Raw genomic sequence first — 26080 nt, 5'->3', positions numbered from 1 at the left:
GATTATCAGCGCGTGTTTTTCATTACTAATTGAGAGCTTACGGGCTAAATATATGGGTACACACCGATGCACTATCTTTCTTCCGAAGTAGCAATTACGTCATATGTGATAAGGCTAAAAGCAACATGGCCGTTGTTTTGATCGGCTTTCGGTAAGAGAAGAGCATCACGATAATCACTGCATACAACTCTATTAATGTTCCCATGGTGATTGTACTGGCATACGCTTTAACATGACATCCGGGTGGTAGATATGCGTGTTGATACACTACAGTTTGTAAAAATATGGTAGTTTCACTCGTGAGAAATTAGGAAGAGATTGTCAACTTGCATGTTTCTGTTGCTGAATGGACAGTTTAGGTAACACTATGTACTTGGTGTAGGTAATTACAAAGTGTACTTGTTATCGCACTTGATTTTTCAATGACTTATCAAATAAATCTTTTGTATTAATTGTTTTGTTGCGCTAAAATGTTTTTCCAGCAGTTCAACATTAACAAATATAAAATTAGGCCAAATAATGAAGCCCCATTTTTTTCTTCACTAGATCTATCAAAGAAGATGTGTGTATGTTTAGACTGATTGTGGTTATGATTAACTTATGAAGATACAGTCTGCAGTCCTGAAAGAGTTCTAGGGGTCGGGTGGTATAGGGCTTGTAGTGTTTTAGAGATCTGGTGATATAGCTATAGTGTGAATCAACATTTAACGTCACTCGCAGAGCTTCTGAGAATATAAACCTATGAAAATTCAACATATAGAAATTAGTATTAAATTTGAAAATAGATTTGTGTCATTTGTACATAGGCAAAGTAGACGCTGGATAAGTATGTCCACTGTCAAGCAGAGGAGGAAACAAATTAATAAAAGGGAGCTAGAATAAGTGTATTTTGATACAGGTGTGAATAGAGATAGGAGGGATACTCTCTAATCAGGGATGGAACTTAACCAAAAATGTCTACCTGCCCATTTACTGATAACATATAGCAATCATGTCTGTACCCCCCAAAATGTTTGAAATTCTTCTAGCCCTTAGCATTCTTAGGATAACATTAAAAAGAGTGGTACGGACTAACATGCTTGTGCAAATTTCCTTCCCTGCCGATAAGGCAATGCCAGGTGTATAACCAGGTGGTATAACTTTTAAAACTCACAATGGCATTTTTTCCCCACAGATCAACTCCTACCAATGCTATGATGTAAGGTCAGTGTGACATATTAGAGGAAAATCAAAATGTGTGACCATCGTCATCTACGTTCACCAACTCCTGCAGGAATTGTTGACCACGTCGGCTACCTGTCTGACAACCTTGGTGAACTTGTAGAAAATGAAGACTACAGTGACATTACACTGCTCGTTGAAGGTGTGCGCTTCCATGCTCACAAGGTCATTCTGGCTGCTCGATCAGAATACTTCAGGTATGCCATGCAGCTAATCTGTTGTCTTCAGTTGGTTTGCTATCTTTTTGTAGGTGTAATGCTAGTTGTAGCAGGAAATTGTTGGGACCAGGAATGTGACATTTGCTGGCAGTTGTGAATGATGGGTTGGAATAACTTAGCATGAGGTCTAATTTAAGTATTCTGAACCAAAAAGTTAGGGATCATGAATATGTTCATGATGTTTGGGAAGATATTTTGTTGTAAAGAGTGATCACACACTTTCATAAAAATTTCCCACAAAATATTCATGACCCATGACTATTTTGTGTAGTATATTTCAACATCACCCAGTGAACATGGGGAATAAGTCCAGTTGTACTTAAACAGCCAATTCTTCCGCTAGCAGATTGGTGGCTGTGTCAAATGTTGGGCATTAACCAGAGAAACATCTCAGAGGGACTAGTAAAAGTACATCATCTAGTAAGAATAGTTGCAGTTTACTAATACTTACATCTCAGTCTGCAACATCATTTATTAAAGAACATTTTGTCAATAGTTTGAGAACTATTATGATTACATAGCATAATCATGATAATGGGTTAGAAATGAACACTAACCCGCTAGCTCGGGGCTAGTACAAATTCCTGCGGGATAGTACAAATTTCAAAATTTTCCCATTGTTTTAACATTACAAGGGCATTTTATCTTTTGAATCTTTTGAGTTTAGTTCTAACACTGGCATACACCATGTACATCAAGTTAATTCTGATTCCATATGTTTTAAGTGGATTCGTTTGACAGTCTTATTTGTTGATGATACTTTTACCACTTGTGTCAGATATATGGCTGAGTTTCAGATCAGTTTATTTTCTAGACTGGTTCTTTGTCATTATATCGAAGAATGTCTTGTCAAATGTTGATAAATCCATGAAAATTTCCTTTTGCCAATTGTCTCCAGCAAACTCACTGATAATGTGATGTTTCCAGTTTGGAATTCTTTTCCATGGGCAAACATACCATGCATACATGAGTAACATGATGGATGAATGTGATAGGGAATGTTGAAAGATTGTATTTGACCTTTTAATGAAATGACCTATTCTTTGCCTGATGGGTAATAAGGATGTTTATTTTGATCAGAGCACTGTTGTTTGGTGGGATGAAGGAGTCGCAGCCAGGGACGACGGAGATAGAGCTGCAGGATACACCAAACATAGCCTTTTCAGCACTGCTCAAGTACATGTACACAGGACGCATGAATCTCATCGAAATCAAGGTACAGAAGCTGGACAAGCTGTTACTGAGAGTCATAAGATATAGGTGTGGTGTGGTAGCCTAATGGTCAAAGTGTTTGCTTGTCACGCAGAAAGACCTGGGTTAGATCCCCTAAATGGGTATGATGTATGAAGCCTATTTCTGGCATTCCCTGCCGTGATATTGCGGGAATATCGCCTAAAGTTTCATAGACCATACTTACCCCCCTTGTCATTTGCTTATAGTATATAGTTGTTTGTTCATAAATTCTGTAGAACTGCATACAACTGAATTTTCTGGAAAACAAGATGTTACATATCTGGCATTTTTCTAGTCTTGCTCAGGGACACAATATTCGGCCCCAAATCTGTAGCAAATGTCAGCCAATATTCCCAAAGTTGAACTGACAATTTTCTCTCTTCCTGCTGTCAAAGTTATATGATAAAGTGATGACTTGATCATGGTGACATGTATTTCAGTGGTAACAGGACCAATAAACATTGATAAAGAGGAAGATGATGTTATACTTGCTCCTACATTATTCCATTGAATGTAATGTTATTGTTAACGTACCTCTGAATTTGGGGAATAAATATTTGAAGAAAAATGACAATTGTGAAAAAAATAATGTTATTTACCAAACTTTACTGCCAAGGTCACTTAGTTCAGAATCATAGATAAATTCCTACATGTAGGGACATATATTCACAGTTTGGTAAGCATGGTAATTTGTTTCAGCTGACAGTGTTTTTGGCAAATGCTAATATTGTGTCAGTAACTTTTGGAGATCCTGGTTAGAATTGGTCTTCAGCTACCCAGGCGACTAACGGGATCAGGTGGTCAGGCGTGCTGATGCATGTCATCGTATCCCAATTGTGTGGATCGATGCTTATGATATCATATTGCTGGAATATTGCTGAGTGCAGTGTTAGACAACAAACAAACTAACTTAGTTTCATGAGAACTTACTACCCTTCTAAAAGTACAAATGCTTGTCAGATTTAGTTTCTTCAGTGTGGAGAAACACATTTGTTTGCTAAGTGAATCATTTGATCATTGTTGATTATGTTCCTCACTTTCTTTCCAGGAGGAAAATTTGTTAGATATTCTTGGCCTGGCACACCGGTTTGGATTTGTTGAGCTTGAAGGTGCCATCTCGGACTATTTAAAGGCGATTCTCAACAGCCGCAACGTGTGCTTCATCTATGACTTGGCCAACATGTACAACCTAGCGTCCCTCTGTCAAGTATGCAAGGAGTATATCGATAGAAATGCATCTGATATTCTCCACAGTGAACCCTTTCTAACATTATCCCAGGTATGTATCTGCTGATGTGTTATTGCAGCAAATATCACCACATGAAGATGAGATAACCGGTGAAATGGAAAATGATCATTGTGAATGTGTCATTGCCTTGCTTAATGTGTGTTGAGTCACCAGATAATGTGGGCATGGCTGGTCCAGTATTTGTGCAAGGCACTGCTTAATTATGTGCAGAGTTATGCCCCTTAGACCTGTTAGCGGTGCAAGGTCTTGGGTTTGAATCTCAGATCCACCTTGATTATGATCCTTGGCACCATAACCAAGCCATGCAGGCCAGTGAGTTTCAATCGTATCAATTTGGTCTTGACATGCTTCACTCTAAAACTGTAATGCGGATAAACATTTGCATATTAAACAATACATTGGTAGAAATTAACACTAGCCTCCTGGCCCGGAGCTAGTACAAATTCCTGTGGCCTCGTTTAAATTTCCCAACTTCCCCGTTGTTTTAACATTACAAGGGCATTTTATCCTTACTCAGATTGATAAAGATTTTTAGTTTAGTTCTTGCAAAAAAATTGCATGATCATTTGTTGAAATTGTTAGATTACTACAATTCATTCAGAGGGGGCATGGGTGGCCCAGTCGTCTAAGGCGCCGCGATTCGCTGTGCAGAGTTGCGTCCCTTGGGCACGCCAGAAATTTATGATTGTGGTTTCTAGGTTTGTCAGCACCATACCCGTGCTCCTGGGTTTCACCGAAATGGTAAACGTCTGAGACCTGCATCACTTCGGGCTTTCCTCCCACATTAAGCTGACACGCCGTGATATAACTGGTATAATGTTAAAAGTGGCGTTAAAGCCAACTCACTCTCTCATTCTTTAATTCAAATACCTTTGTCCCACCTATATCAACTTTCTTCTTTGGCATCCCATTTGGATTCCCTGTGATAAAAAGTCCCTAGTAACCTAAGCAGCTGGTTGTTAAAGGCAACTTAATGGATTGGGTGGTCAGGCTTAGTGACTTGGTTGATGGCATGTCAGTGTACCCCAAAGGCATGGATAGTTGCTCATAATATCAATCACTGGATTGTCTGTTAAGTGCCGCACTCAGCAATATTCCAGCTATATAACAGTGGTTTGTAAAAAATCAAGTCAGGACCAGACAATTCAGTGATTGACATCATGAGCATCCATCCACTCAACTCGCATAGGATAATATGCGTTCAACCAAGTCACTGAGCCTGACCACCTGATCCATTAAGTTGGCTCTTACAACAAGCATAGGTTGCTGGGGACATATATTCTTACCCAGAATCCCCACGTGTCCAGATCATAAGACATGTTTGATTGTTTGTTTCAGTCGTCAGTAAAACAGCTCATCTGCACCGATTCCTTCTGTGCTCCGGAGATAGACATCTTCAAGGCCATCAAGAGCTGGGCGGACCAGAACCAGGGCCAGGATCCCACCCCCATCCTGGACTCTGTCAGGTTCTCTCTGATGACCATGCAGGAACTACTCAACGATGTCCGGCCAACTGGTCTCGTGTCGGCGGATGCCATCCTGGACGCCATCAAGACACAGACGGAGTCCAGGGACATGGAACTCAAGTACAGAGGCTGTCTCAGTAAGTGCAGTCGGTCTCAAATAAAGTTAGTGGTGGTTGGGTAGTCTTGAGGTTAAAGCATTTGCTTGTCATGCCGAAGACACAGGTTCGATTCCCCATATGGATACAATGTGTGAAGCCTGCCATGATATTGCTGGAATAGTGCTAAAAGGGGCGTAAAACCATACTCACTCACTCAACCGAAGTTAGCATTTTGGGTGGCATCTGGAAGTTGGATATGATTTTGTGGATAATGATTGCACTGCAGATTCTTGCATGGTGTATTATTCGGGTATGGGCAATCACATTCATTGTTTTAATGTTTTAGTGATTTGGTTTTGGCTTTGTGTATGATGGATTGTTTTAAAGAGTTACCATGGTAACCGACATTTGAACTTTTTCAGTCCATGAGGAGAATGTGGCGACCACTAGGTTTGGGAGTCAAGTGTTGCGGGGGGAGATGAAGGCAGCCTTGTTGGATGGGGACAGTCAGAACTACGACCTGGACCGGGGTTTCTCACGCCACCCCATAGATGAGAATAATGGCCAGGGCGTGGTCATCAAGCTGGGCCAGGCCTACATCCTCAACACTGCCAAGCTGCTCCTGTGGGACAAGGACATGAGGTGAGTGCCTGTGTCACAAGCTTCACACTGTGTGGCATCAACCTGGTGTGCTTCTAACTGTGGCTTGAAATAGTCTGTGGCCAAAGCTGACATGGGTAACCTTTTTTCAGAGTCTTTGGTAATATTGGTATCTGTATGTATAAAACAAGAATAACCGATTATCAGAAACAGATTCCATTGGGTGTAAAAGGCAATGGTGAAAATTATATGAATGGATCATTAAAATCAGTGATGAAAGCTGAGCTTTGCAAAAAAGTAAACCGTTTTCGCAATAAAGTCTCACCTGATTGAGAGCATGTTGTGTGTTGCAGGTCGTACTCCTACTACATCGAGGTGTCGATGGATGACAAGGACTACGAGAGAATCATTGATCACACCGGCTTCCTGTGTCGTTCCTGGCAGATCATGCACTTCCCATCCAGAGCTGTCAGGTACTTGCCTTACAGGGCTCTATGTCAACAAAGGTGTCTGTCTCATTAAGAAGTGGTTAATGTGTTTTCAATGTTTTCATTCTTAATTTAAAATTTTTTAAAAATAGGTCCATATTGTTTCCATATACATGTACACGTACATTGTCACAATATGCAATGTCACAGTATTCATATGATAAGCAATGTCACAGTTTTCATACAATAAGCAATGTCACAGTATTCATACGATAAGCAATGTCACAGTTTTCATATGATAAGCAATGTCACAGTTTTCATACAATAAGCAATGTCACAGAATTCATACGATAAGCAATGTCACAGAATTCATACGATAAGCAATGTCACAGAATTCATACGATAAGCAATGTCACAGTATTCATATGATAAGCAATGTCACAGTTTTCATACAAAAAGCAATGTCACAGAATTCATACGATAAGCAATGTCACAGAATTCATACGATAAGCAATGTCACAGTATTCATATGATAAGCAATGTCACAGTATTCATACGATAAGCAATGTCACAGTATTCTTTCGATAAGCAATGTCACAGTTTTCATACAATAAGCAATGTCACAGTATTCATACGATAAGCAATGTCACAGTATTCATATGACAAGCAATGTCACAGAATTCATACGATAAGCAATGTCACAGTATTCATATGATAAGCAATGTCACAGAATTCATACGATAAGCAATGTCACAGTATTCTTTCGATAAGCAATGTCACAGTATTCATACGATAAGCAATGTCACAGTATTCTTTCGATAAGCAATGTCACAGTTTTCATACAATAAGCAATGTCACAGTATTCATACGATAAGCAATGTCACAGAATTCATACGATAAGCAATGTCACAGTATTCATACGATAAGCAATGTCACAGTTTTCATACAATAAGCAATGTCACAGAATTCATATGATAAGCAATGTCACAGTTTTCATATGATAAGCAATGTCACAGTTTTCATATGATAAGCAATGTCACAGTTTTCATACAATAAGCAATGTCACAGTATTCATACAATAAGCAATGTCACAGAATTCATACGATAAGCAATGTCACAGAATTCATACGATAAGCAATGTCACAGTATTCATATGATAAGCAATGTCACAGTATTCATACGATAAGCAATGTCACAGTATTCTTTCGATAAGCAATGTCACAGTTTTCATACAATAAGCAATGTCACAGTATTCATACGATAAGCAATGTCACAGTATTCATATGACAAGCAATGTCACAGAATTCATACGATAAGCAATGTCACAGTATTCATATGATAAGCAATGTCACAGAATTCATACGATAAGCAATGTCACAGTATTCTTTCGATAAGCAATGTCACAGTATTCATACGATAAGCAATGTCACAGTATTCTTTCGATAAGCAATGTCACAGTTTTCATACAATAAGCAATGTCACAGTATTCATACGATAAGCAATGTCACAGTATTCATACGATAAGCAATGTCACAGTATTCATACGATAAGCAATGTCACAGAGTATTCATGCGATAAGCAATGTCACAGAGTAACATTCTTTATTTATTGGTTTCTAATGATTGTGATCGCTTTTAGTAAGACAATTACATTAAGTAATACGTTACCACTGTTATACCGAGGCTGTTGTCTCCCACAACTGCTGCTATAGCGAAATCTACCACAGAGATCTCAATTACCTCATGCAGCACGTGCGTAGCCACCTAGCTGCCATGTGACACCCTTCACTCTTGTCTCCTTCGTCTGCTTAGCAAGACGTGTTTTCTCCTGCTGAAGCGTTCCTTGAAGATTTGGTGATATTTATTATAGTTTATTCTCTAATAAACTGTGCTTTTATTGGGCGTTGCGGTAGCTACGCTTGGTTATAATTTTCCCGCCAAACGGAAAATTTTTCCCGCCCTTTTTTCTATATACTTGCGGGGTTCGCGTATGCACATTGTGTTTTACGTTTCCCCTGTTCTTGTATGTTTTGGGGGTTAACATAACTTATTTCTTTAATAAAAGTTATATGTGTATGTTATATGTTCACATTGCTCGTTTATTTTCTTGTGAAAATGCTCGTTTGTGAATCATTGTGGTGCGTGCGTTGTAACCATGTTTTGTTCTTTGTTTATAGCAAACAATCAATGTCTGACATGGATATGTCCCCAGTATCCACCCCCTCTACCCCTGCTCCTCGGAGTTGCGCGGTGTGCAGAAAGTTTTTGTCGTCCCGGGATCCACACGATTGTTGCCCGCGGTGCAGGGTTCCTTGCGGGGACACCCGGTGCACCCTGTGCGAAGGTCTGGGGCCTGCGGAGTTTGTGTGGTACCGGCTGTACGTGCAGTCCGTCTCCACCCCTGTGGTGGCCGGTTCGTCCGGTCGGGGTCCCCGTGCGGGTACCACCTCCTCGGCTGCGGCGGATCCCCTTGCGGCCCTCGGGCTGTCTGGGGATTCCGTCGCCGCATTGTTGTCGAAACTTGTGGACTCCTAGCTGGCGGCCTTATCGCAAGATAGGCCGCTGGCTGTACCGTCCCCGGCCTCTTCGGTGGCTGCGGGTTCTGACGCGGGGTCCACCGGTATGGCGGCGGCTGCCGTGGTTACCGGTCCTTCCCCCGAACCGTTGCTTCCGCTATCGGTTAAGGACCGCGTGGCCATGGTGTATGACCTCTTCGAGGACATGCCAAAGCCCCTGCCGATACCGCGGGGAATCCACGGTTCCATGGGTTCCTCCGAGGTATACGACGAGACGTCCGACAAGGCTTTCCCGGCATCAACCTTGCTGCGCGGGATTAAGCCTTCTTTGGAGAAGGCCTTCACGGCTGCCTCCGGTCGGGGTCTCCCGTTACCTCCCCCGTCGTGGAGAAAAGGGTCTTTTCCAGTACATGACCTTGCCTTTCCCGAGGCTGGTCCTTCTGCGGAAGCCCATGTGGAGCGTTTGGGGGTCCGTGCCCCACCAGTTGCCACGGTACCACAAGGTACCTTGCAACAGCTGGACACCCTCGCTCGACACTCCATGCTGGCAATGTCTCACGGAGACACATACCTGGCTGCAGCGGACAGTCTGGTCGAAGGTTCTCCTACGGACCGAGACCAGCGCATTTACAACTGCTTGCTCGGTTTGAATGCTTCCCTGGAGTACGTTGCCGGGGCTTCGGCCTTTGTTTCCGGGACGTGCCATTTTCTTCGGCGCCAGTCGTATCTGGTTGCTTCAGGGTTGGACGCTGCCAATCAGGAGGTGCTCCTTTCGCAGCCTTGGTCTGCTCGGACCCTGTTTAATAACAAGATCCCTGGGGTTCTGAAGGAACAACAGGCCGCTGTGGCTGCCGAGGCCTCTCGGCACACACTGGATCTTGTGGGGTCCTTGCATAGGCGCCTGGGTGCCGCTCCGAAGCGGAGCGCGCCCCAGGATGCTGCGTCCGGCAGGCCTAAGGGGTCGGGTCCTTCTTCCTCCGGGAAGAAGCCCCGCTCTGAGGGCTCCGGTAAGGGTTCTCAGCAGCCCTTTCGCGGGAAGAAGGGGAACTGGGGGAAGCCCAAGTCGTCTAAGGACGGCAAGGGCCCCTCCAGGTGACTCTCATTGGAGGGGTTCGTATGCCGACAGCGCCAACTTCGGTTGGCCCGTAGGCGAACCCGAGTCACTTGGCCCTGGACAGTTGCGCCTGCCGCAGCCCGTCCGGCCCCCCTCTCTTTCCCCAGTGGGAGCCAGACTCCAGACTTACTGGGAGAATTGGGAACAAGTGTTCGACGACCCGTGGGTGGTCAACACGATTCGGTACGGCTATCGGCTCGATCTCAAAGCGAATCAGCCGCTCACCGTTGCCCCGTCGGCAGGTTTCTATTCGGAAACCAATCTTCCCTTCCTCGCCGATGCCATCGGCAGGTTGGTGGAGAAGAGGGCAGTTCGGGAGTTAGCTCTACCAGAAATAACACCGGGGTTTTACTCCAGGATATTTCTCGTTCCCAAGAAGGACAGTGCCGAACTCAGAATGATTCACAACTTGAAATCGTTCAACGAGTTCTACCTGCGCAAGCCGCCCAAGTTCAGAATGTTGAGCTTGACGGACCTGAAAGCACTGATCATGCCGGCCGACTGGCTAGCTTCGATCGACCTGAAGGATGCTTATCTGCATGTTCCGATTCACTCGGATCATCACAAGTATCTCAGGTTTGTCTTTCAAGGCAGGCACTACGAGTGGGTTGTACTCCCATTCGGTCTTTCATCTGCTCCCTGGCTGTTCACCCGGTTAACCACCCCCATAGTGGGGTTCCTCCACCGGAGGGGTGTCCGGTACTTCGCGTACCTGGACGACTCGCTAGTAGCAAATCGAATGACGGACACCCTGTCACGCCATCTCGTTTTCGCGCGTCGGCTCTTGGAGCAATTGGGGTGGATTGTCAATCTCCCCAAGAGCGAGTTAACCCCTTCTCAGAACTTGCAGTTCATCGGAGGTCGGTTCAACATGGTGTCCCATCGCCTATTTGTCCCCCCAGACCGGTGGCACAAAATTCAGGCGATGATTGCCAAAGTCTTAGCGGTGCAACAGACTGTTCACTTTTGGGAACAGCTGTTAGGGCTACTTGTATCAGCCCAGGACTGCACCGAACGGGGTCGTCTCCAACTCCGCCCGCTGCAACGGTTTTTAATCCAGTTGTTAGCAACGGAGGTGAACAGTGCGACCGTCGCCCTCCCGGATCGGCTCCGACCGCATCTGGAGTGGTGGACGCTCCCTTACAATGTCTTATCAGGAGTCTCTATGCGGCTCATGCTGGCGACCGACAACACGACGGTAGTGTCCTATGTGAACAAACTGGGGGGAACCCACAGTCACTCGCTACTCGATCTCACGTTCGAGTTTTACGCTCTGGTGGACAGTGTCCCGTGCCAGATACGCGCCCGGCTCATGCTGGCGACCGACAACACGACGGTAGTGTCCTATGTGAACAAACTGGGGGGAACCCACAGTCACTCGCTACTCGATCTCACGTTCGAGTTTTACGCTCTGGTGGACAGTGTCCAGTGCCAGATACGCGCCCGTCACATCCCAGGTGTGCGGAACATACTGGCCGATGCTCTATCGAGGCCTCAGGATCCGAGCCCCACAGAGTGGATGCTAAACCCAGTAGTGTTTCAGTGGCTGTGCGGACGTTTGGGTCGTCCGATGGTCGACCTGTTCGCAACACGGTTCAACAATCAACTCCCGTTGTTTGTATCACCAGTCCCGGACCCGAGGGCCATCAATCACGATGCTCTCGCGTTAGACTGGACGGGCTTGGACGCTTATGCTTACCCGCCGACAGCGTTGATACCACACATTCTAAGCCGGCTTCGAGGAGTTCGCTGTCGAATGTTACTGATCGCGCCCATGTGGCCGAACAGATCGTGGTACCCCGACTTGCTGACCCAGGTCACGCAGTCGCCACTCCCACTGCCTGTGAGACCGGATCTCTTGATCCACCCTCACACCCGTCAGCTTCATCCAAACGCAGGGCAGTTCAATCTGCACGCGTAGATGTTGTCACCGAGCGTCTGAGGAGTAAAGGTTTTTCTCGCCGGGCGTCTCGGGCATACGTTAGTATGCATCGTGATTCTACCCAGAAGGTGTATAATGCACGTTGGGTTATTTTCACGAAGTGGTGTTGTAAACATCACATTCATTCGCCAGATAAGGTATCTGTGCAGGATATTGCTCGTTTCATGTCTCACTTGCGAGAGACCCGGAAACTCTCCGGGGGTTCCATTGCCAACTATGTCTTGTCCGTTGCTACGGTATGGGACGTTGCTATGGGTACCAGTCTCTCCAAAGAGCCGGTGATATGGGGTATTATCAAGGGTTTCAAACAGCACGATCTTAAGAAGGGCCGCCTTCGGGCACCGGCCTGGGATCTTTCCCTAGTGTTGCAATCACTTACGGAAGCTCCGGCATGTGACTTGGAAAACAGCATTTGTCCTCTCCTTTGCCACGGCGGCACGTGTATCCGAAATTCATGCACTCGATGTCGCCAAGGTACGATTCGATAGGGGTGACGAAGGAGCGGTCCGCCTGGGCCTGCTCATGGGCTTCGTCGCCAAGAATCAGAGAGTCGGGCAAACGGAGAGAGAATTCACTGTAAGATCCCTCAAAGAAATCTTACATCCTGCTGATACTGAGGACAGAGCACTGTGTCCGGTTAGGGCCCTTAAGTATTATCTTAAGGCTTCGAATGAACGAATGAACGTAGACAAGGGCGTGACCGTCTGTTCATATCGTGTAACCCTAATCGCACGGTTGACATAACTCGCAACTCGATTGTGTTGTGGCTTCGTTCTGTCATCAATCTGGCCTACCGGTCTCGGGGGTTACCGGTAGCGGGGTCAAACCCGCACGAGATCAGGGCGCTAGCGGCAACATTTGCCCTACACTCGAATATCTCTGTTCACAGAATATTACGAGTTTGTTACTGGCGTTCTGACTCGGTTTTTGCCAATCATTACCTCAGAAAGGTTTCTGATGAAAACGTGGAGGGGGTGCACCGTCTTGGGCCGCTGATCGCGGCACAAGCGGTCATCTAGGGGGGGTGTCCAGCGCAATTCCAAACTCCGCAGTCGTCAGTCCTTGCACGGTGGTCAATCTGGGTCGTCTCCAATGTTCCCACGCCGTGGGTACACGAGTGGGGGTCCTGCAAACCAGCGCACTCACACCACAGGTGAGGCGGCTTTTTGTGTGTTTTGTCCTTATTTGTATTTTGACAATTATGCATTTAATTGTCTGTCGTGTATTCCAACCTTGCGATACATGCTTACGAATACTGGAATTAGGTCACGCGCCTAATTCATACTTTAAGTAGGCTTGCTCTGGGATATACGGTCTGAAGGAAATTAATTTCCCTCTTTTCGACTGTTTAACCTGATCTAAGATTTAGCTCACGCGGATACAGTGTTCTCATCCGCTGCGGCGATGAAATACCTATCCAGTGGGGCCGTTTGGAGTCACCAATCGTTTTGGCAATGACGATTGAGCCTTACGGTATGCGCTTGACAGTGCTTTGGTATTCCTATAGGGTAACGCCTAGCTAGGTGCATGCGCATCGAGTGCTTCCGCCTTGGTGTTTACTTCCGCTGGTCGGAAGGAACGCTAGCAGTCAGGATTCGGGTTGTAGGTGCTCCCCACCGCCTACTGTGGTAGTCAGCCTCGGTATAACAGTGGTAACGTATTACTTAATGTAATTTGTAGAATTTTCCTATTCGGAATATTCTATAAGTAATACGTTACCACTGGGCTGCTGCCCGCCCGTCCGTCCCCCGAGCACTTGCTCTCGCAGGAGACAAGAGTGAAGGGTGTCACATGGCAGCTAGGTGGCTACGCACGTGCTGCATGAGGTAATTGAGATCTCTGTGGTAGATTTCGCTATAGCAGCAGTTGTGGGAGACAACAGCCTCGGTATAACAGTGGTAACGTATTACTTATAGAATATTCCGAATAGGAAAATTCTACAATTTTCTTAACACTACTTTTTGTATCGATGGATATGATGGTTATCAAACTTGACTGTGTTGTTTCCTTCAGGTACCTCCGCATTGTTGGGACCCACAATACAGTAAACCGTGTCTTTCATATAGTGTCTTTTGAGTGTCTGTACACCAGCAAGCCCTTCCAACTCAGCGGAGGACTTGTGGGTAAGTTGGCGCATGCGGCCTATGCATCATTGCATCATTATGACATTTCATTGGTTGGCTGAATACATCGATATCGCTGAACAAAATGAAGATAAGTCTTAAGAAGTGTTGCCAAACTGAAAATTAAAAATACAACTAAATTTGAATCTTGTTTCAATTTCACTGCCAATTTGACCAAAATTTTTGTTGTTGGCCATGATAAGACTTTTGCAGATTGTTCATGTTTCACTCTGTTGAGGAAATATTATCCCTGAAAATGTAAATGTCTGATTGTGTCAGAAAAACATAGGGTTAGTGCTAACAGTGTAGATAAATGTAATAAGTGAGTGAGTGAGTGAGTGAGTAGGGTCTAACGTCACTTTGAACAGTATGGAATGTCTACTGGCCCTCGATACACATCTTACATAGGGAGAAATCTTTCTTGCTTGTGTGAAGATACCTCAAAACATTTATTGCAAATGGGGGGCATGAGTGGCCCAGTCGTCTAAGGCGCTGCGATTCCCAGTGCAGAGTTGCGTCCCTTGGACACGCCAGAAACCTATGATTGTGGGTTCGAATCCCGGTTCGCCCCGATTATCTTTCTAGGTTTGTCAGCCCCATACCCGTGCTCATGGGTTTCACGGAAGTTGGAAACGTCTGAGACCTGCATCACTTCGGGCTTTCCTCCCACATTATGCTGATACGCCATGATATAACTGGAATACTCTTAAAAGCAGCGTTAAACCCAACTCACCAATTATTGTAAATGGTGGTCTTTGACAAATTGAGTGATTATGTATGTCTTACTGACTCTAGTTGTCCATGTGTGTGTGTTTGTGCTGTTTCAGTTCCCTCTGAGAATGTGGCCACCATAAAGCACAGTGCGTGTGTGATCGAGGGAGTGAGTCGGAGTCGTAATGCACTGATCAATGGCGACACCCGGCACTATGACTGGGACTCGGGCTACACCTGTCACCAACTGGGGAGCGGCGCCATCGTCGTACAGCTTGCTCAGCCATACATCATCCAGTCTATGAGGTGAGCTAACAAAGCTGAACCCCTGCTGTCACCGGGCAGTTGGAAGGTTTACACACTGATGTACCATAGTCGACGTAAAAAGCGCCCTGCTCTAATAAGCGCCCACAGCGATATTTGCTAATATATTGGCTAGTGAACCATCTCAATTGGCACCCCTTCCGATCAATGTACACAAGACTTATTTATTTGTGTATAATACGCACTCGTGTGTTATATGCACCCTTAATTATGGGAAATTAAATCCTGGAAAAATATATATGTCGTATATAAACCTTTCAGGCTGTCAGCATAAACCATGAAATTTACGAACTTTCAACTCTGTTTTTTTCACCAAATGATATTCCAATAAGAGCCCCCTATTTCTAATTTTGAGAGCGCCCTGGGCGCTTATTACGTCGAATACGGTATTAACCGCTGGTGGATCAAGGGTACAGGGATGCCACTCCTTTTACAGGCACCTTACTCTGTAGATAAGCTGAGGTATTAACTTGACCAGTGAAATATGAAAGAACATGATATGACCCGTAGATAAGCTGAACCAGGAAGTGAAAGGTAACGACACACCACAAAGTTGGACTGCATGACTGTACCGGTACTTGCAGATATTCAATAATATAAGATGAAACACATAATTGTATTGAAAAAGTCATAATTTCTAATAAAGATTTAACAAACCAGTCATGTTAACTGGGTCCTTGGACAAGTCACTTCATGACTTAGGTATTATGTGCACCCCCTTTATAAAATTCTGGTTCTACTACTGCTACCCCGAGAGGATATCTATGGGGAACATAATTCTCAGAAGTCGACCACCATGGCGATTGGGTGGTCAGGCCTTGTCACTGCTGATTGTGTGATGTAACCTGATGTTGTAGAAGTTGTTCATGCTGTCAACCATTGGTTTGTCTGGCCCAGACTTGATTGTTACAGGCTGCTGTAAAACAAAAAGCCTACTGCTGTTGCAGTGATTCTCAGTACATGTGTTTGTGTTGAGTACAGAAAGGTAATGCTGTGAGAGATTTGCTGTTTAGTTTATTGTTATTTACATGAAGGATACTGAAAAGTATGCCCTAACTGTATGATTGTTCTATTCACATTGGCAAGGTTGATCTTTAATTGATCATTGATTGCTTTTTCAAACGAAGAACGTTGAAATGTAATCCCCTACTCTGCTTGTAAGACGTGTGTTGTGTGTCAGGCTGCTGCTGTGGGACTGTGACGACCGCAGCTACAGCTACTACGTGGAAGTGTCTACAGACCAGCAGAAGTGGCACATGGTGTCTGACAAACGGAGAGAAGCATGCAAGTACGTTCCAGGTCGACATGTGGGCATACTTGCTCCAGTTGGAAGTAACAGACTAACTTGAGCTTAAACTTAAATTGACTGTTATCTGAATGTGTCACATTCATTCTAAGTGCCCTTGAAATTTATTTTTGACTACTTAAAAAATATATTGAAAGGAAAGTTGAAATGTAGGTGATGAGATTTCAAGTGTACAGATTATATTCCGATAGTTCTCAACACACAGTTGCTGTTGAACTTTCAACACTCAGACTTTCTCATGCCACAGTATCATGTTTTCCCTTTCACTTCAGATCCTGGCAGACCATCACCTTTGAACCTGAACCAATTGCCTTTGTCAGGATTGTTGGCACTCACAACACCGCAAATGAAGTGTTCCACTGTGTGCACTTTGAATGTCCAGCCGATACTTCTCTCAGCTCTCTCAGCAACTCTGTAGCCAATGTCTCGCTCACTGTGGGTCCCCCGAACAGCCCCCCGAGCCCCAGTGTGTCTAATGCTCCCTCCAGTCAGCCCAGCCCCCAGCGGCTCCAGGGAGCGGAGGGGGGGCAGGGCATCAGCCCAAACAGATCCCAGAGGAGCCCTCGCCGCAGTCCACAGCACCCTGTTCTTGACATTTACGCAGGACCAGACTACTCACAGCAAGATGCACCCGAAGCTGATCGGATGGATGTGGAGCACTGACTGTAGGTGGGAGGGTATGGGAGGGGTGGGGATAATCTTGCTGGCTGTAAGGGTGACAGGGAGGAGAAAGGCAGATTCAATGACGAGAGATGAACACGGTTAAGGTGGGTGGTGTTAGGTGTTTGGGGGGGGATCTGTAAGGGTGACAGGGAGGAGGGGGGCAGATTCAATGATGAGGCATGAACACAGGTGGGATGGGTTTTTTGGGGGGAGAGCAGGATAACCTTGCTGACAGAATGAGTGTACTGGGGATGGGATTCAATGACTAGGGGAGGACACGGGTGAGGTGCTGGGTGTATGGTTTGTTTTGGTGGGGAGGTTAGGCTTGCTGACTGTAAAGGGGACAGATTCAGTGGACTAGGAGTGAACGGGTTTTGGGGGTGAGGGCTGTGGGGGAGGTGGGGAGGGAAGGAAATGAGGTGGAAAGGAGGGCAATGAATGGTGCTTTTGTGTTGGATAAGAATACATAGAACAAATACACCATTATTAAAAATATATTATATATATCAGTTATTATCAGTTATCAACCATTTTGTAGGTTGTGACAATCATATTGGCTGTAGTGTGTTATAACAAACTGTCACTGACATGTCTTACATAGTTGCAGAGCTTTGTATATATAGTTGTCAGTCAGTGAGGTAACACCTGTTGTATCAGTGATTGCTGTGTAGGGAGAGACTGTGATATGAGAGTGCCAAGTGAGTGGTGAAGAAAACTTCCCAGACTGATTGCGAAGAAAAGGAAGATTTCTCCCAGCATTGTGGATTGTAGAAGATAAAGAGGACTCACATGAAACCAGCCTCTCGTGGGGAAGGTAGTTGTTGAGAGAGCTTCATGCCAAGATAAACAGATTTCTTTTCGTGATATTGCTGAATCATGGATGGATCCAAATGATTTTCAAATATGATTTTAAAGTAGCTTCAGATGACAGGAGGCTTGTTGGAGAAGAGTGTTGGATAACATGGAGGTTGGTTTATGGAAGGTGTTAGAATTCAGTTAGGCTGGTATAAGAAGAGTCTATTGTATGAAGAAGTGTGTTCTATGCTCACAACCACCGATGCATATTTTTATGTTTGTGCCATGCTTCTAATGTTTTGTCACAAGGATCGTCTGATGGGACTGGGGTCCACGCATTGTGAGTGATGGACACTGTGATATGTTAGGTCATGCTGATTACGAATAACATTCATACAGTTTCTGTTGTCATTTGAAACACTGCAGCCAGTCATCCATTACATTGTTGCCTGCCTTGAAGGTATGGCACTAAACAAATCAGCCATTCTGTGAAATGAATCTTTACTTAACTCTGACCTTGCAGGGGTGGCGACACTGCTTGTCAAACTACATTTTTTTATACCTTGGTATGGCACAACAGAGTTATGCCCCTTGTTCCAAAACCATGTGCACTGTGAAGTTGAAGGGCATGTACTTCAGGTACACCATGTTAAATTGATGCAAGGTAAATGAGTTTCTGGGCTTACTTAAGTTGAAAAACTTCAAATTGTGGTGTTCCCTGCAGTGATCCTGTAGAAGACGAGGGTGAGTTCCCAGTGGTGCAGATTTTGAAAGCATGACTACAAGTTCCTAATAATATATTGTATTGAATACTGCCACGATCCTTTCTTAAATCTCTAGATTAGAGGTCCATTAATTGAAGTATTATGCACCCTTCTTTGATATTTGCAATATCCGTACTCATATACAATATAGCAAAGCACAGCCAAATTTTTTATCCTATTGACTTAAATGTCACATAATGTATTCGCTGTGTGAAGGTGTATATTTAAGTGGTCTGAGGTTATGTGTTTTATTTGTTTTTGAAGTGTATTAATTGTTACTAGTTTCTTGTATATAGTCCCTGTGGTTTACATGATGTCAAAACACTATTTATTTCTCTCATTTCAGTCATAAAGATTCGTTGTGCCATGCCATACTATGTGAGCTGTAGATAAGCCAGTATTGATTGTATGATGTTTGTAGTGCAGGACATGTTGCCTGTAGATAGATGTTGGTATCAGATGAGCTTTAACTAACCAACCCAAGGTGATAATACCAGCTTCAGCAACAAATGTTGTTGAATCAGGTGTGTTATTTATGTATTCTCTGAAGTTTAAGGGCATGTGATCCTTGTGTTATAGCAGGGCAAGATGTGCTGTGAGCTTCAGGGGCAGATTGTGTTATTGGGGGCAGTGGTGCCATGAGGTTCAGGGGCAGCTTGTGTTATAACGGGGCAAGATGTGCTGTGAGCTTCAGGGGCAGATTGTGTTATTGGGGGCAGTGGTGTCATGAGGTTCAGGGGCAGCTTGTGTTATAGCAGGGCAAGATGTGCTGTGAGCTTCAGGGGCAGATTGTGTTAAAGCAGGGCAGTGGTGCCCTGAGTACTCATTCAGGGACAGATTGTGAAGTGGGGCAGCGGTGCCGTGAGGTGCAGCTTGTGTTATAATGGGGCAAGTGGTGCTGTGAAGTTCAGGTACAGCTTGCGTTATAATGGGGCAAGTGGTGCTGTGAAGTTCAGGTACAGCTTGCGTTATAATGGGGCAAGTGGTGCTGTGAGGTTCAGGTACAGCTTGCGTTATAATGGGGCAAGTGGTGCTGTGAAGTTCAGGTACAGCTTGCGTTATAATGGGGCAAGTGGTGCCGTGAGGTTCAGGTACAGCTTGTGTTATAATGGGGCAAATGGTGCCGTGAGGTTCAGGTACTGCTTGTGTTATAATGGGGCAAGTGGGGCTGTGAAGTTCAGGTACAGCTTGTGTTATAATGGGGCAAGTGGTGCAGTAAGGTTCAGGTACAGCTTGTGTTATAATGGGGCAAGTGGTGCTGTGAAGTTCAGGTGCAGCTTGTGTTATGAAGGGGCAGGTGGTGCTGTGAAGTTCAGGTGCAGCTTGTGTTATAATGGGGCAAGTTGGAGCATGAAAATAATAAGGTTTGCTTACATGCATGGCTCATAGATTTCAGATTTTATAGCACTAGTTTTTTATATATTTTTGAAGTATTGTTTTTTATTACCCATAGGGTTAGAAATAACCGAGTTCATAATAATCGTATAGTGCTGGGATTGCATTGTATCAAGAGCTCTAAATATTATCAAGGCACATTCAAATTAAACACAGAATTATGAAACATCTACAAAACACTCCAATCATTGCACCAAATGAAACCTGTAAACTGCTCAATTCTTGATGGACATAAGGAAATGTTATGTTAGCCCCATACAAATGAACCAAATGAGTGCATGACTGCCGTTTACTTGTTTTTATGCTAGAAACCATAGCTAGGTTATGCCAGCTTGTATCATGCATGTATATTTAGCAGATTGATGAACAAAATATTTTTAACATTGATGGAGAGGTGTTAATAATAATGTGTATCAATTGAACAGTTGTCATGACAAGCTTTTGTCATCTATGTCCAGGGACCTGTGAGTGAGAGTGATTATTGACTAAGTGATTATTACTTAACACCACAACAGCAGTTTTACTGATATTTGCAGCTCTATCAAGCGGAAGAGTAAACAATTTTGCAATAATGTAAGAAATCACACTCTGAAAACTCGCATTTGATTTTTTTTTCAAATCAGGTTATTCTGGGTATTTAGGCATGAGATAATCAAACATACCAATGTCGCCTTTGGGTTTGAATCTCATTCGATTTGTTTGGCGATTGACTTGAGTACAAAACCACATCTTTTCTGATTTTGAGTTAAAGTTGATGACATTTTTTTGTGTGTCAGTGTAGTTGCTTGCTCCTCTGTCATCACAAACTCTTATGATAATAATTCTCACAGGTCTCTGCTCAGCTGCTGATAAACCACATGGTATTGAGACAGGTCATTTTTTGCGGTGGTGTGGTGGTGTGGTGTGGGGTAGTAGTGGGTGATACTAGTCAGAGGACTATCATATCTTGCTGGTCGCCCGTTTTAGGTAATATTTTTTCATGACCCCCAAAACATGTTTGACATTTTTGTTCATGCCCCCTCCCCCCATCCCTATAATCAATGACCAGTCCCTAAATAATGTTCAAATTTATAAAAAAAAAAATATTTGAAAAAATAGAACTATGTCATTTTTTCATGCACCCCAGATAAATTTTGGCGACCCCCCTCCCCCGCTTTGGCTGTGTCATTTTTTCATGATCCCGAAACCTCCTTAATCTCACTGACTCCCCTACCTTCTCCATGATAAATGACCAGAGCCCCATTCCTAAAAGCGATCTTAGCGCTACGATGATCGTAACCCTATGAGAAAGTATGGAATTTACGATCACCTTAGTGCTAAGATCGCTTTGAGGAACGGGGCCCAATCCCTTACTTTGTTGTTAGGCTAATTCAGAAGGTTTTTATACATCAATTTGTATGCAAATGTTGGCCATTACTTCTATCGCAGACAGTGACCAGCTGTCCAAGACTTGCTATACTGGGATATGCTATGTGATACTGATGTTGTTCAGTTTGTAGTTTTACATATTTTATACTATGTATTCATTGACTTTGTACATATCAGATGATGACAATATGATCTTCTATAGATACTAAGGCAGAACCATGCAGTAGTGTTGTGTTTCCCTGTGATTTACAATCATATTTAAATCTGATTTGTTGCTCTGATTTGATACCTCTCTCCGAAGAGAGGTATCAAATCAGAGTAAAAGATCTGTTTTGAGGAGATTGCTGTGATTTGCTTCATAATATGGTATTCTTATCCTGTGGGTGTCGGCCTGTAGGTTGTAGGTGACTTATACACAAAAGTGCTTGAACTCTTTGTTCTTCCTGATCGCGTTTGATCAACATTCATCCCCATCTTTGAAAACAAACTATGAGTGGAAACATTTGTCAGTGGTACTGAGACCAGTTCTAATTCTTGTTTACCGATTCTTGCCTTTAAAGCAAAGATCCTAGAGGGAAATAAGATGACACTCATTCTCTGTTAAGTTGATGACTAACAATTCAGTATATTGTTGTTGCTATTTGTCTTCAAGGGGTAGCAAAGAGATCAGTCAACATGATCAGATATTTGTTGATATGTTATTTCCAATGACAGACTCATTGTAAAACAAGGACATACTGAATTAGCCTGATCTGTTAAGTGTAAGCACCTTAGCCAGCCAACTTCTTTACCATGTTTACATTGAGTGATATTTCCTTGTGATATTGGGGTGGTCATTTTGATATCTGGCTTATCCTGGTCAAGTTTGAGGGATGGGTCCCCACACTGATGGGGTTATATACAGTGTGAAACAAGAGCTTCATAATAGCAACAGCTAGATGTGATAACTTGTCAAAATTCTTATGGCCTGTTTAGCTAGCTTATCCACATATCCAAGTTCAACCAGACAGACCAAGGCTATTTTACTAACTGGGTATACCTACTAAATATATAGGGGTGGTGGGGTAACCTATTGGTTAAATGTTGGTATGTTGCGCTGAAGATGTGGATTTGATTTCCCATGTGGGTGCAAAATATTTCTGTTGTCTCCATGCTGTGATATGGCTGGAATAGTGCGGGCGGTCAGTTAGCCTAGTGGTTAAGGCGTTCACTCGTCACGTCGAAGACCCGGGTTCGATTCCCGACATGGGTACAATGTGTGAAGCCCATTTGTGGTGTCCCCCGCTGGAATTGCTGGAATATTGCTAAAAGCGGTGTAAAACCTCACTCACTGGAATAGTGCAGAAAGCGTCATAAATTCTACTCATTGAATACAGTGACATTCTCCATAGGGTTGAGTATTACTTCTGGCAAATGACTGGACAGTAATAGGGTCAGGAGATACCAACACCAGGGTTATGTGTATTCATGACTGATTTCAAGAGTCTTTGTTTTATTCAATATTCTGTATAGGAGTTTGATACTTAGCACAAGTGTCAGATGGATTCTAGAGAAGCCTGTCAATATTTTTCACGACTAGAGGTGTTTTTCTGGTCATGAATATTTGGGTCAACTTGTCATGTGATCTCAGAGAACACGGCCATTTTGTTTGTAACAATTTTGATCATGTTTTCTTGCGTCTATTAATTTTAACATTAAATCACATAAATGCTTTTAGGATATACCTTTCAATTATTGAGAATTTTTTATACATTATTTGACTAAATGTTTTTAAGAAGTGTGACTTAATTCTTTTAAGAATGTATGTACTGATCTGTGTATTATCTTACTAGACCTGGATCATGGATCTAAATTGGTGATATGGTATTATGTCTTGAATTATGTCCCAAGCGCTTGCAATCACCAGAACCTAGGTATGGTATCATGCTGCATGCTATTTCTTACCATTTCTAACATTGAGTGTCTATGGAATCGGTGAAAATGGAATCAGTGGGTAGAGGTAAAGCCCTCTAAGCACTATCCCATTGTGATCCTGTATTTCAGTATCTCCAGTCTTAACACAACTGCAGGAAGGAAAAGAATGACTAACTCCCTCACGTTTTTATTAATCAACCTTGTTTGTACCTTCTGAACCTGTGAAGGTGTTTAATGAGACTAGCTCCAGTATCAGTATCAGATTTTTCATTTGAACATGTCACATAAAATCCTTACGGCATCATGAGATTGTTTGTCTATGGTGTCTCTGTCAGTTACTTGTTTATTGTCATGCTGAATAGTGCTGCCACTGTGTTGGAGGTGATGATGATATTCAGGGCCAGGCCTTGCAGTCAAGCAGTGGGAATTAACACTACGCCATCACAAATCATGGGGACTCCTTGTAAAGAACTTGTACTAGCCTTTACTTTAGGGTGAAACTGTGACAACATCTATGACTTTCTATTTGCTGTATTTGATGAAGTATTTTGCTCAAAATTGATTAATCAATAATTTATGAAACTGTTAGCAAACGGTGCTAGTGGCTTACTTTATTTCATTTGCCCTTTGTTAAATCCACTTGTGATGGGTCCTTGTGTTAATTTCCATTGTTGTAGACAGAATGTTATTTTTTGTTTTTGTACATAAAAGCAATAATCCATGCTGTCTGCAATTAATTGCTGTGGTCTGTGTCTGGCTAGCCGGTTGATATCTTGTTATGTAGGTTTGTCTATTGTGTTGATCCTAACCATCTGGAGTACCGACATAGTAGCTGTGCACTGTGTGTGGATTGTATATAGTTCAGAGTGGAGTGTGAGAGTGGACAGTAAACTATCTTCAATCAGTTCACAGTTTCTGTATTTCTTTCATAACTCATTTGACCTGTGAAGGTCCGGCGTAGAATATGTCTTCAGGAACCCATGCTTGTCGTAAGAGGCGACTAACGGGATCGGGTGGTCAGGCTTGCTGGATTGGGTGATGCATGTCATCGTATCACAATTACGTGAATAGATGCTCATGATGTCAATCACTGGATTGTATGGTCCAGACTGGATTATTTACAGACAGCCGTCATATAGCTGGAATATTGCTGAGTGCGGTATTAAACAACAAACAAACAAACAAACAAACAAATCATGACTCATTTGTTATTTTGTTTGTTTTATGCATGTTAATGAATTTTGAAGGAACAAGTTTTCACTGTAATTCATTTGTTGATGTTCAATATAACAAACCTGTGGGAACCCAGGTCAGGTCCTGCCTACTTCATTGGTTGTCATTAGAAGTGAACACATTGGACAGGTCGGTATGTCAACTTGGTTGATGGCTCTTCATGATATCCTGATGATTTTGGACGCTGCTCATAATGTCAATCACTGGTTTGTGTTATCCAGGCTTGATACTTTACAGGCTGCTGTCATATAGCTTGAATAGTGTGACAGTGTGGATTTCAACCACAAACACACAACTGCAAGGAACATTTATCAAGGTTTTTATCCCAGATTAGCCTTGGTTACTAAGTGGGTCATGGTTGTGGGGGCCCCTGAAGATTCGGGGTAGAACAGGTCTTCAGCAACCCATGCTAGCCGTAAAAGGCGACTATGCTTGTCGTAAGAGGCGACTAATGGGATTGGGTGGTCAGGCTCGCTGACTTGGTTGATGCATGTGATTGATCCCAATTGTGTGGATCGATGCTCATGTTGTCAGTCACTGGATTGTCTGGTCCAGATAGATACTTTACAGACTGCCGTCATACAGCTGGAATATTGCTGAGTGCGGCGTTAAACAACAAACCACCAACAACAACATGGTTGTGGGTTTCCAGGACCTGCATCTCTTTTGGCTTTCCTCCCACATTAAGCAGACAAATATAAATGAAATACTACTGGATGTGGAGTTAAATCCAACTCATCCATTCCTTATACCTTTTAACTGCTGAGGAAGAACCGCAAAGTCACAACACTCCATGAGTCTATGTTTATTCACCCGGTCTTTAAGCCAAGGTGCTGTACATGCTTAAATAGGTAACCCCATATGGCCATTCCTATTGAGATTTTACTTCTTCCTATTTCAGTTGTGACTGATATCACTTAGATTGACAGACAAGATTTTCTATGGTACAGGTTGTATGGATGCAGGGGTCAACCCGCTTGGTCCTGGAAGATTGTCCTGAGACTATTGAAACATTAATGGCCAATGAATGTATAGCTATTTTAATAAGGGGTATATACATAAATAAAGTACGTAGATGTGTATAAAATCACATATCTAACAATAATACCACAGGGTAGATCTGGACGGTACAGAAAGTATATAACAAAATAATCCATGCAGCATTCGAAATTCCAGCTAGTCCGCTAGCCTAAGACAACTAAATTGTGTTGAGGACAAGTAAAAATCCAGTGATGGTGGTCCTCATAAACTAGGACTACAATTCTGAACCAGTTCTCAATGCTTCAAGTTTGCAATAAACTGAATACAAGTGACAGAAAATGTAAACATATTAAACATTTTTGTCTGGTTCAAGCAGCACGAGCTACACATTCTGAGGACTAGAGAAAATAAGTTTCCGC

At 43.4% G+C, this 26080-nt stretch overlaps 2 protein-coding genes across 2 annotated transcripts; both read left to right on the top strand.

The window, feature by feature from the left end:
- The first annotated feature begins 113 nt into the window (after nucleotides 1-113).
- Nucleotides 114-24402, top strand: LOC139441925 (BTB/POZ domain-containing protein 9-like). Its single transcript, XM_071222671.1, has 11 exons — nucleotides 114-151; nucleotides 1175-1418; nucleotides 2520-2655; nucleotides 3721-3951; nucleotides 5260-5524; nucleotides 5908-6127; nucleotides 6439-6558; nucleotides 14098-14207; nucleotides 15035-15224; nucleotides 16423-16530; nucleotides 16821-24402. Exons 2-11 carry the CDS (start codon nucleotides 1234-1236, stop codon nucleotides 17209-17211), a joined length of 1956 nt encoding a protein of 651 aa, XP_071078772.1. The 5' UTR covers nucleotides 114-151; nucleotides 1175-1233; the 3' UTR covers nucleotides 17212-24402.
- Nucleotides 9210-10182, top strand: LOC139441926 (uncharacterized). Its single transcript, XM_071222672.1, has one exon. The coding sequence runs from the start codon at nucleotides 9210-9212 to the stop codon at nucleotides 10122-10124; it is 915 nt and encodes a 304-aa protein (XP_071078773.1). The 3' UTR covers nucleotides 10125-10182.
- Nucleotides 24403-26080: the final 1678 nt, after the last annotated feature.

This window comes from Haliotis cracherodii, unplaced genomic scaffold (genome assembly GCF_022045235.1).
Source record: "Haliotis cracherodii isolate W230 unplaced genomic scaffold, xgHalCrac1.p SCAF_5, whole genome shotgun sequence".
In the NCBI taxonomy this organism is placed as follows: Eukaryota; Metazoa; Mollusca; class Gastropoda; order Lepetellida; family Haliotidae; genus Haliotis; species Haliotis cracherodii.
The sequence above is the reverse complement of the archived record's forward strand: the minus strand, read 5'-3'. Positions and strand labels throughout refer to the sequence as shown.